Source organism: Lycium ferocissimum, chromosome 2, assembly GCF_029784015.1.
Source record: "Lycium ferocissimum isolate CSIRO_LF1 chromosome 2, AGI_CSIRO_Lferr_CH_V1, whole genome shotgun sequence".
Lineage (NCBI taxonomy): Eukaryota > Viridiplantae > Streptophyta > Magnoliopsida > Solanales > Solanaceae > Lycium > Lycium ferocissimum.
Window position 1 is genome coordinate 36,628,021 of NC_081343.1, and position 12,011 is coordinate 36,640,031.

Sequence of the window (12,011 nt, forward strand, 5' to 3'; positions counted from 1 at the left end):
TTTTTTTTTTTGTGCGGATTGTCCTTCAAAAGCACTGGTCTTTAATTTCTTTGCCTTGCGAATCGAAACTCTACCTTGTGATTTTTTTAAAAAAATTTTCTGAATGGAAGTTCGAACCAAAATCAATGAGTTCTAACGAAAGGCAAAAATTAAAAACCACCTATTTAATGGACAAAAATTAAAGACCACCCCAAAATCAGGTGTTCATGCGAATTGCCCCGTAAATATCAGGGCTCACTATGAATCTCAGACAGAAAGCCCAGCCCAATTTGGCAGGCCCAAGTTTGTTTAATCGTCGAGTCCCTTGGAGATATGGTAAATCTTAAAAAGCAACGGCCAGTCGCTTTTAGAACACGTGAAATTCGAGTCACACAAAATAAAGATAAGGGTGGATTTGTCAATTCACTGGCAATACCCCCCACCAAAAGCAGCGAAAATGATTATTACCACAAGTATATATTCATGACAGTGGGAAAAAATATTTTGCAATTTATTTTTTATTATTCAGGTGCACAAAATTTATATATTTTCCTTCCATTTTTATTTGGTATGTTTGACTTGACACATCTTTTAAATAATTACTATATCACCTAAATTATTTAAATAATTAAAATCATTCGAGCATACTTTTAGAGGTTGTTCAATCACTAACAATTCTCTGAAATTTTCAACCCAATAATTAATAATAAAGGTAAAATATGAATGAAATGACAAATTATCTCTTGATTTGTCAAATCGGATAAGTAAAAGTGAACATTTATTTTTAGTATATTGAAAAAGTGAAAATATAGGAGGGAGTAACTAAAATGATTACCACAAGTACTCCAAAAGTTACGCGACACTCTTTCCTTTTAGCTTATCTCAAAAAAAATGTCACTCTTCAACTTTAAAATTCTTCTTTTACCAATAATAAAATAAAATAATTTATAATTATATAAATATTTAAAATTCGTGGGAGACGACAAATTTTAAAAGTGTTCATCTATTTTTCAGGTGCACAAAAATTACATTATTGTACCATAAATGGCCTTCGTTGTTACTCCTGGAGACCCACGTGTATAGGTTACCCCACCAAATCCAGGGCAAATTTCCCCCTTTAATCCACCTCACCTCTTCTTTCTCCTCCTCTCTTCTTTCAAACCTAATACTAACTTTACCCAAACAAGAAGCAAGAAATGGTATCAGACACAGAGCTCATCGGGCGGCTACGTGAATTCCTAAGCACGTCAGACCTCACAACCACCACCACCGCTACCGTTAGGCGTAAACTCGAAGAGGATTTCGGTATTGATTTGTCTGATAAAAAAGGGTTTATTAGAGAACAAGTTGATCTTTACCTTGAAACTCAGTTTCAAATTGACAATGAAAATAATGATGAAGAAAATAATGATGATGGACAAGTTAAATCGGAAGTGAGTGATGAGGAAGAAGAGGAGGAAGAGGAAGTTGTTGTTAAAGTAAAACGAAGAAGTTCTAAGAAAAAGTATGTCTTTTTTAATGCATGTCAAATTTAAATATTTGTTTTGATGTCTTGTTCAAATATTAGGTATTGTACATTTCTATTTTAAGACGACATTGTTACAATCATGCAAGAATTATATGAGCTTGTTTGATTGGGCACGGAGTTTAAGAATGGAAGGAAGACTTTTGAAACTTGTAGTCTAAAATAAGCTATAGATATTAGTGTGGTTATAAATCATTTCATTAAGGGTAAAATAGACGGTCTAAAGTTAAATTGTTATTCCCCTGTTTCAATTTGTTTGTCTGGTTTTGACTTGACACCTAGTTTAAGAAAGTAAAAAAGACTTTTGAATCTTGTAGTTGTTAACTAAAAGATATGTAGAGTGTACCAAAATATCCTTTAATCTTGTGGTCTTAAACATGCCATGTGGAAAGTTGGAATTAGATAGTTGCCAAAAAAGAGAAGAGGCATTCATTTTTAAACGAACTAAAAAGGAAAGTAAGACAAACAAATTGAAATAGAGGGAGTATTATATTATACATTTTGTTGATTCTATTTTAAGACGACATTGTTACATTCATGCAATAATATAGTGGTTTTACTCAAACTGTCCTACAGAATAAGGTTTTTTTGTTTTCATTTTTTCTTTCTGCATTTTTTTTGAGAATGGTAACAGATTTTTTTTTTTTTGTAAGAATAAGGTTTTTTCTTTCTGCATTTCTGATGTAAAAATGATATAGGTAATAGCTTAGAACTGAATGGTAACAGAAAAAAAGTTGTAAGAATAAGGTTTTTTTCTTTCTGCATTTCTGGTGTAAAAATCATATTGGTAATTGCTTAGAACTGATGTTAGACTTAGTGCACTGCCTATATAGATAAGGGGGTTATTGCTAATGATACAAATTTCTGTAATCTGGCACTCTGTTTTAAATAAAATACATTACCTTTCTGGAAAAAGATTAGTAATGCGGGATTGTTGTTGTTGTTGTTCGGGTTCTCTTCTCGTCAGCTCCACCTATGTGAGTTTTGTACAGTTGGTTCCATGCAGACAAAGGAGAAAGATTGCATTTTTATTCTATTTTTTATTAGAACAAAGGATAGAGATAAAGGAGAAAGATTGCAATAAGTTGCCAGCATGCGGAAAAATAGTCATAATACATGAATTTGTAAAAATGAATCCTCGAAACATTGAATATGAAGTTGACCCAAATAGGGCTGAATGGATATAGAAGATTCATATACTTGACCCAATTGGTTTGGGATTGAGGCGTAGTTGATTGCATCACTTGTGGTATACGTATAGGTCTTCTTTGGTAGATTTTCAGTTTATTGGATCCCATATGTTCTTATGTAGGGCAGTTGAAACAGTTCTTTTGGTATATTTTCCATCTGGAGGTGTCAAGTTGCTATGAGTTATAGAAAGGATGAAAAGACTTTGGGGTTGGTAGGAAGGCGGGCAGTAGGGAAGGAGAGGGAAGGGGGGTGGGAGTGACAGAGAGATTAGAAAGTTGAAATCTTGCGGCTATCTGCTACTGCCTGCTTTGGTTGCAAAATGTTCTTGTTGTTGTCAAGGTTACAGTCTATGCTCAATTTGTTATCCTTATGTTTCTGTTACTTCCTTTTCTGTTTAATAATTAAGTTAAAAGTATTTGGATTGCATTATGATTTGCTTGAGGAGGTGTAAACATTTGATCTCTAATTGTTGATGTATTGGCAATATCTCGTTGTTGTCAAGGTTAAAATCTATGCTCAATTTTTCATCCTTATGTTTCAGTCACTTCCTTTTCTATTTAACAATTGGAGTATTGGGATTGCGTTATGATTTGCTTGAGGAGGTGTAAACATTTGACCTCTAATTTTTGATATATTGGCAATATCTTTCAACTCATTCATTCTGTTCACTGTTCAATTGGAAGTCTAAACTCTGACCCTCATTTTGCTATTAAGGTTGTTAAGATGTGGGGCGCTTTTCCAGCGGTGTAAGATAGTAGTGATGGTGGGCCATGATATTAATGTTGCCAATTTTTCTTTTGATTAAAAGTAAATGTAGTATTTCTGGATTCATTAGCCTGATAGACTATTGTTTGTTCCTCCTCTTGTTTGTAGAAGGCCATTTCGAGAAACCAGCATAAAAATCTTCTCGAGAGGTTATGCAAAACTATAGCCAACCCCATGCATGTGTTGAATCGAAGAACCTCTACGTGTAAAGTGAGTGAAATCTAGAAAGTTACTTGGTTATAGTAGGCTAAGCAAAAAAGATGATAAATTCCTCGTATTAAGAGCGAAAGAATATGCAAACCAAAAACTTTAAAGGAAAGTGGACGAAAATCTCTGAGAGGTTGATCGGCTTGAAGGGATAGGAAGGAAAAAGGAATGCATAAGAAAGCTGGTGCAATGTTATTTCAAATTACACCATCATGCGCATTGTTCCCATTTTATTTCCTTTCATATACCGTATTGACCCATCAGGCAAAGCGTAAAAGAAGAGGAGTAGCAGAACTAAATAAGAGCGATAGTTGACATCTTACTGAACAGCCAGGAAGATGTAAAGTAGACACCGAACATAATAGTGACGAAAATCTTACTTTCTTTCCTTTGAATAGTAACAATCAGAAAACTTGGGTAGCTTATATTTTCCAAAAATGCTTAGGTAGATTATATGGTCGGGATCTCCCTTTTATGGCCTGAGAGTTTCTCTTCCGCTTTCATAACCTGAGAGTTTATCTTGCTGGAACTTCAGTTAGTTTTGCTGAGAGAGTGCTCTCTCTTTCTCTCTGGGAGAAGTCACTGCTATACTGCAGGGGAATTTATCATGATCTCCCTTTTATGGCCTGAGAGTTTATATTCCGCTTTCATAACCTGAGAGTTTATCTTGCTGGAACTTCAGTTAGTTTTGCTGAGAGAGTGCTCTCTCTTTCTCTCTGGGAGAAGTCACTGCTATACTGCAGGGGAATTTATCATGTGTATAGTTTAATTCTGGTGGTTGTGTGACATTTTAACTCATGTCTGGATCTGCATTACTTGGTCCTTTTAAGTCAAGATGATATTTAAACTAATAACAAAAAGTTTCTCGCAAGATAAAAATAACCGTAATAACAAAGAGCTTAGGTGATATTTGCTGATTAGTGATGTTAAGCTGGTTTATCGCTCTTTGGGTTATGCGCAGATCATGTCCACTCAATCATTACACATTACTGAAACCTGACTATTCGCATGTATCAAACCTGTTTACCCAGAAATTTCGAACTTCTAAAGTTTCCAGTTAACAATTAGTGTCATTATATTTGATTAGTTATGAATCTGGGCATGCTGAGTGGGAGAAACAATATGAATCTCTGCATGATTTTGTATGAAAGAAATTATTTTTCTTATTTTCCTCTTAAGGGGAACTCTGTAATTTAGTCTAGTCTATACTGGTTGAGCTAATGGTACATTAAATCCCATTAGGGCTGTGAAGAAGAATGAAAATGTTAAAAGGAAAGCTGGTGGATTTACCAAAGTATGTAGCCTTTCTCCACAACTTCAGAAATTTACTGGGGAAGCAGAACTTGCAAGGACTGAGGTAGCACAATTCTGCATGCTTCTCTCTCTCTCTTTTTTAAAGCCTCCATTGCCATAGATATTTTGTTGCATGAACTAAACCCTCACAAATGTTTTATGAAGGTGGTGAAGAGGATGTGGAACTATATTCGTGAAAATAATTTGCAAGACCCATCAAATAGGCGGAATATAAACTGTGATGACACATTGCGCGAGCTTTTTGATGTGGATACCATAGACATGTTCCAAATGAACAAGGCCCTGGCAAAGCATATCTGGGCTTTGGATTCTGATGGTGGTATTGGAGACGCTTCTCTTCATTCTTTCTTGTTCCTTCTTTCCTTTTTCCTGGTTTGCTGAATACTTTATGATAAAGAGCCCGTTTGGATTGGCTTATAAGTTGGCTTATAAGCTGTTTTCAGCTTTTTTGAGTGTTTGGCTGGCCAGCTTAAAGTCATTTTGTGCTTAAAATAAGCTCAAAAAAATAATTGGGCCCATTTGATTTAGCTTATCTAAAGCAGCTTATAAGCTGTTTTCAGCTTATAAGCCAAAAAAAATAAGTTGGACTACCCCAACTTATTTTTTTCAGCTTATAAGCTGCAAACAGCTTATAGAAATAAGCCAATCCAAACGGGCTCAAACTCTACTATGACAATTGATTCTTCCCATTTGGAAAGATTTGTACATAAATTGCTTTCATGGAGCTTCTTGCTATATAAGCTGTTACTGACTTATGTTAAAGTTCTTATAAAGTTTTGCTGCGACTCTTCTCAGATTAATTACATAGTTTCTGGAGAGGCTGCAATCCTAATTTGTGTTAGTATGTTGTTGACTTATTTATGTCTGCCATGTAATACTGTATTCCTTAAATATCTAAATCAAGACGGGCTTAAAAGTACATTGTGAACTGGTTTTCATGTCATACTGTGGCCACCTTATTTCTTCACAACTGTTTTATCATCATTTATCATTCTGTGCAATTAATAAACTTTTTCCACATGTTGCATCCAAAGGCTTGTGTGAAGTCCATAATAATATATGAGTACATAGTAATTTTACGAGTGTAATATTAGCTGGGATGAAGAATGATAGAATGTTACCTCATGTAGGTTGTTTTGTCTTAATTCCAACTTGTGATGAGCATGTAACTCGATAATACTATTTGAGGAAACATTAATCTTATGTATGTAATATTAGCTGATGTTGCAGCTTGTTAGTTTAGGATTTAACAACTAAAAACCTGTTGACTGATTAATTCTTGAGATGTTCAAAGTCTTGCATTTCTAATTTGTACTTCATGTGAATTATGAAACAGCTTCCACAATAACAACTTCTGGTTCGGTAAATTCTACTGCAAAGGAAAAAAGTTCTACTTCTACAACAAAGAAAAAGCGGCAGAAGCAAGAGGAGGATGAAGGTAATAACTTAGTTTCAACTACTATCCAGATTTTTTTTTTCTTTTTCTCTAGCAGCTGTGAAAGTTGCTTTTGCTCACTGTCCTTGTGCCAAAAAACTTTCTTTAATCTCTTAAATGTACCTTGTAATATTTATCCCTCCAACTTTATTTCGATTCTGCTCCATGATTTACATTTAAAAATGGTAAAGGATTGTTATTTGTCCCTACATTGTTTTTGTTGCTAACAAATCTAGATTCTTACATAGTTCTATTTTTGTCCATATGCAATGCACTATTTTTTAACAATATGTTTGATCCCTCCTTTATGTGATAATAGATTCAGATGAGCCAAAGAGAAAGGAAAAGCGGCAGAACTCTGGAATTCTTGCTCCCATCAAGCTTTCTGATGCCTTAATAAAGTTCCTCGGTACTGGAGAGAGTGAACTGCCTCGATCCAATGTTGTTAAGAAAATTTGGGAATACATTAAGCAGAATGACTTGCAGGTAGAGATTAATTTTTGGTATCTGTTCTAATTTCTCTCTCCGCTGGATTAACCTCAATTTATTCCTTTTCTTTTTAGTCCTTAAAAAACTAGCCTAAAGGTCACTATAGTGTGTCTTTGTTGTTGCAAGCCGTTACTTCTCGCTTTGGAAAGATCGCTTTAGGTAGGTCACTGTCAATATGGCTTGCAGTAGGTGCTCACCTTTTTTTGCCTTTAGTTGAGTCAATGTTGCTGGTAACAGATACATACTTGAATGTTGCTTGATTTTGTCAGATATTTGATGCTTTCATTTGCTACATAAAATAGCTTTCTTGCAATATTTAGTGGTAGCTTCTAGTCACCTGAAGCCAGTATAGATGTCTACTGTTATTGCCTCAATAGGTCTGATTTTAGGAAGAAATAAGTCGGTTCCAGGTAGTTTTGGAAGGAAACTACTCTCATGAATTCAATCTTCAATTGAAAATTCTAAATAAAATGGAATGTCCAAGCCATATAAAAAGACTACAACCCTAATCGTCAACTCTCCTCCCTAGGTCCAGGACTGAAAATTTGGAATGCGGACAATATAACATGGGGACGCAACGTTGGGTAACCCAACATCAAGGATGGGTCTAGGTTGATACTATGTTATGAAGTGGACCTTGGGCCAGCTCAATGTCAAAAGCTAAGCTCATGAGGTCTGGATTATCCAAGACATATGACGAGACTACAATCAATACTCTCAACCAATTTTGGATTCTAATAAGAATTTTGAAATCTCTTGAAGGACATTAAAGACATGATTTTTTTTTTGTTTTTTGATGAAACATCAAAGGCATGAATTGTCACTCAATCGGGTCACTTATGTTTTCATGGTTTGCTCCCCAAGGATCTCCAGCATTTATTTTTTACTCTCTTTATGGCGGTGGTGTCTGGGCTAGCTTGCGCGCATCTTGACTATTACCGAGTACTTGTTACCTCCCGTCAACACAAATATTTGGTAACTTTGTCCACCAAGCCTTAAGAATATAGGAAGAATCACTTCGTCTTTTTTGTCTACGTTGGGATCTGAACTCGTCTCCAAGGTTTGCACCCACTTCACTGACCATTAGGCCATGCCCCTGGGTGTCTTCAACATATTTACTATGTTGGCTCCAAGAATGCCAAGAGTAGGGACATTAATTCATTTACTTTTCATAGGGAGATATGTATCTTTCCGAGGATGGTTTTTTTCTTTAAAAGAAACTTGTTGTAGAGGTGAAACAAATTTATTTCTTCATTTCTGCTTCGTTCTGGTTACTTCCGCCTCGTGCTTCCTGACCAATGAGGGAATACTCCCTTGCTCCTCTTTCAATTCCACTCGTTACCTCCTCCCATCAGTCCAACCAAAAATTTGTGTTATTTAATTGCTATATCTCCATTTTTTGCATTATGTTAAGTAGTGGTTTCTTACGATCTGCCTAAGTTTTGGTGAGCAGAGTTATCCGATACCTAATGCTAAAGGAAGGCAGCAGGTACTCAGTGAAACAGTCATCTCACTCGACGTGGGTGCAGGTTGGCTTGGATGCTACCATTATAAAACGAAAGATAAAGTGTAGAATTTACAAAATCAGAAACAATTTCAGTGGTCTACTGTTTCTTAGAAAATGTTGTTAATTAATTAATTTCAGAATGTTGCTTGAGCATTGATTGTAAAATATGGCATAATCTCTTAGCTACTATATTCTTTATGTTTGGCTTGAATTTCCTTTTGGTTCTCTCACCAAGAGTGGATGATGAGATTCTCATCATGTGGAAAATCACCTTTTCCAAACAGTGGAAGTATTTATCCTGCCGGCTAATTTGTTGAGAGAGTTTTTATGTTCTTTGAGTCCTAGTATATATCATGAGAAGCAAGAGTCAATTCAGTAACTAGGCAACTTACCTTTGCATCTAGAAAGAACTTTTGATGAGCATGTAAAACAGGATGCAAATTTCTTATGTACGAGAAAAGAACACTTATTCATTAGTGGCTGCCAACTTAAGCATTTAATATTTCCTTTTGAGTATGTTTGGTTGAGGGACAGAAGCTGCATTTCCAGATTCAATTTTATGATTTGTATAATGATCTGACTGGATTGCCTTGGTTTGTTAAGTATAGACTTTAAGGAAGTTCGGCATTAGCTAAAGTTTTCTTTCTTTATCTTGAAGGATCCGTCTGATAAGAGGAAGATAATATGTGATGAGAAGTTGAAAGAACTGTTTCATGTTGATACCTTCTTGGGATTTGGAGTAATGAAACTACTTACTGCGCATTTTATTAAGGCAGAACGGTGATATGGTGGTCTTCATTTCGCAAAAAGCTCAATGGCTTCAGAATTTTGCTTTAAGTTTGAAGCTAGATACTAACATCTTTGTTATCTTTTCTGTTGTATATGTTTTTGGACACTACTGGACTACTGTGAACCACTTTAGGAGAAGGGGACACTATTCTAAGTTGATTCACGTGTCTTCTCCTATGCGAATATAGAACTCGTTTTGCTCAAACTGATTAACTTAGGAATTGTACTTTGATGAAAATTGTGAATACTCATGTTGTTTTCATGTATTTTTTCTGTCTCTGTTCTGCAAATATAAAAGGACGTATCAGGTAGCAGGAATGATTTTCAACATTTTAAATATTCTTAATTGGTATCAAGGCTTAGTTGTCTCCATAACATTTCCATATTGGTGCTACCAATTAGTTATTTTTTAAGGTGATGCCAATTAGTCAGGACTAACGGTTAGTTGGTATTTCATTTAACTTGATTGACATGTCTGAATGGAGTGACCTGAATCACGAAAATTCACATAGCTGATTCCAACTGGCTTGGAATTGAGTTGTAGTTGTAGTTGTAGTTGTTTATATTGTTGTCAGGATCTCGTATGCGATCCAAGAGGGATTAGGATTGCAATAAGCTAATGAGAGATTCAAGAGGGATTAGGGTTGCAAGAAGCTAATGAGATTCAGTTGTGTATGCAAATGCAAACTTTAGAGTAATGGATTCAACTTGCTACTCTAGTTGCATCTCATTGTTGCCCTGAAAACTGAAATTAACTTCAAGTAATCAAATTCAAGAGCCTGTCATTTTCTTATTTCTCACATAATCAAGTCGTTCTATTGGCTATGAGTAATTCTGGTAGCCTATGATGAGTTATTTTCCAAAGTGATCGTGAAGGGAAGAAATGGAATGTGATGTCTGTTTCCTTGAGATAGATAGTCAAAGTTGGTCTTGTAAGGAATGTGGTAAACGGAACTGCTAGACATTCTGTAGTGATGGCTGTAAAAATTGCTTCAAAGCTCTAAGTGGTCATATAATTGCAAAGAAGGGTTCTTGAGACTTGAGAGCATATAGAGATTTATGTCTACAATGTTGAATTGTATGAACTTTTATTTCTTTTTGTTTGCAACACGTCGTGTTATATGTGAGCTGCTTTATTAGACTTAATACATAAATTTTTTAATATCTTATTGATAGGTGGGTGAGAGACTCAAACCTCGAATCTCTGGTCGTTCAAATACTAGAGTGAATATTGGGTTGTAGGTTTTTTCATACAAAAAGTTAAAACGGTTAGAAGAGTGCTTCTATTTATTTATCTGCTTACACAGAAAATTGTCAATACGCACATAATAAGGATCGGAAGTTCGAACATTTCTACAAATCTAAAGATTTTCTATGAGCAAACTTAATTCTCGTAAAAGAATGTAGATTACAATTTAAAATTTTGTAAGGAATAAATTGTATTCGCACGACTTTTTAAAGATAAAGATAAAATTTAAATGATAATCCACAAAAGAAATGAGATTATGAGATTACCCTACTGTCCCGTGCTAGCCCGTCTGTCTATCTTCCTAATCCTAACCTAAAGGGGAAAAGAAAAGAAAAGAAAAAAAGAATAAGGAAAACTAAGTTTAGTTTTTACATTTTTTGCTCTTTTAGTTTTTACATTTTTTGCTCTTTTAAGGGATAAAAAGATCACATCGGTACCTTCTTGAACATACGAAAAAAAGAACATCGGGTCCAAGATATGTTGGTTCATCAATCACATAAAAGAGTTAAATGATGTTTGCTTTACATATATAAAAATTCACCCTTAATTCTTGTCTTGTCATAATGGGGAACTACTTTGAAATACGATCAATTCTGTTAACTATTTCACCTATTCTTTTGTCACGAGAGTTACTTCTTCCTATTGTACTTTCTTATATAAATATCAAAATTTTTGTCATTTTGTGCGTGGCACGCAAATCTTTGTATCCTTGCAAAGAATATGAGCATAATCCATCATAAATATCCCCAAAGAATAATTCTGTCTTGCAGTTGCTTAGCTGATGTCACATTCTGGAAAAATAAGCCCAAATATTTATTTTTTATTTGATAGCAACGTGTGATAAAGATACCAAAATCTGCCAAATCTAAGAAAGTATCCCTTGCACTGATTAGGAAAGAAATGAGTTTACCAACCAATTCCTGAAAGTACTAAGTCGCAGTTATATAGGCCCAATCCTTTTATTTTCTTTTGGTTTCGGTTTTTCTTTTTGCCTTGGCTGACATTAGTGGAACCTTCCACTTTTAAAAAATCTATATTTCCCGCTGAAAAATATTTAGTGGCTATTTCCCACTGAATGTCAGTGAGAAAATTTAAATACTAATGTTTTCACACGAAAAAAGTATAAAGTTTCCCAGCGTTTCAGTGAAAACCAGTTTTTCATTATGCGTTTTCCCAGTGAGCTGGTTCGGTGGAAATAAGGTGGAAAAATCATGTTTTATGGCATAAATTTTTCACTGAGTGCCGGTGGAAAAAACTTCTTTTTCTAGTAGTGTTCCTCACATTCCATCATTGTATTAAATGGTGAGAAATTGTTCGATCACGTATTCTTAACGAGCTGATTCTTGCCACCCATAAAAAATATTTATACTATTATTTCTCTCCAAATCTCATTACAAATAAAGTGTTTATAGCAAATATATAGAGATAACATAAACAAGTCATATAACTAATTAAATCGGTTAGATTATACTATCCCTTTACTAACTTATATGGCATGTATCTTTCTTTTTTACCCGTTAAAAATAATTCACCCTATTTTATATGGAGTATTTTTTACAGA

General features: G+C 34.7%; 1 protein-coding gene across 2 annotated transcripts; it reads left to right on the forward strand.

Moving 5' to 3' along the window:
* Window positions 1–1,042: 1,042 nt before the first annotated feature.
* LOC132035951 (upstream activation factor subunit UAF30-like) lies at window positions 1,043–9,531 on the forward strand. 2 transcript variants are annotated; one of them, XM_059426140.1, is made up of 6 exons: window positions 1,043–1,483; window positions 4,910–5,024; window positions 5,126–5,297; window positions 6,318–6,419; window positions 6,736–6,902; window positions 9,071–9,531. In XM_059426140.1, the coding sequence occupies exons 1-6, from the start codon at window positions 1,176–1,178 to the stop codon at window positions 9,194–9,196; spliced, it is 990 nt and encodes a 329-aa protein (XP_059282123.1). In that variant the 5' UTR covers window positions 1,043–1,175; the 3' UTR covers window positions 9,197–9,531. The 2 variants fall into 2 exon arrangements, with proteins under 2 accessions (XP_059282123.1, XP_059282117.1); XM_059426134.1 differs by having other exon boundaries at window positions 1,046–1,483; window positions 5,126–5,300.
* The last annotated feature ends 2,480 nt before the right edge of the window (window positions 9,532–12,011 follow it).

Coding starts and splice junctions, on each gene's coding strand:
- LOC132035951 (XM_059426134.1), top strand. CDS start 1,176: ATGGTATCAGACACAGAGCTCATCGGGCGGCTACGTGAATTCCTAAGC. Junction 5,301..6,317: donor GGCTTTGGATTCTGATGGTG/GTATTGGAGACG, acceptor ATTATGAAACAG/CTTCCACAATAACAACTTCT. Junction 6,420..6,735: donor GAAGCAAGAGGAGGATGAAG/GTAATAACTTAG, acceptor ATGTGATAATAG/ATTCAGATGAGCCAAAGAGA.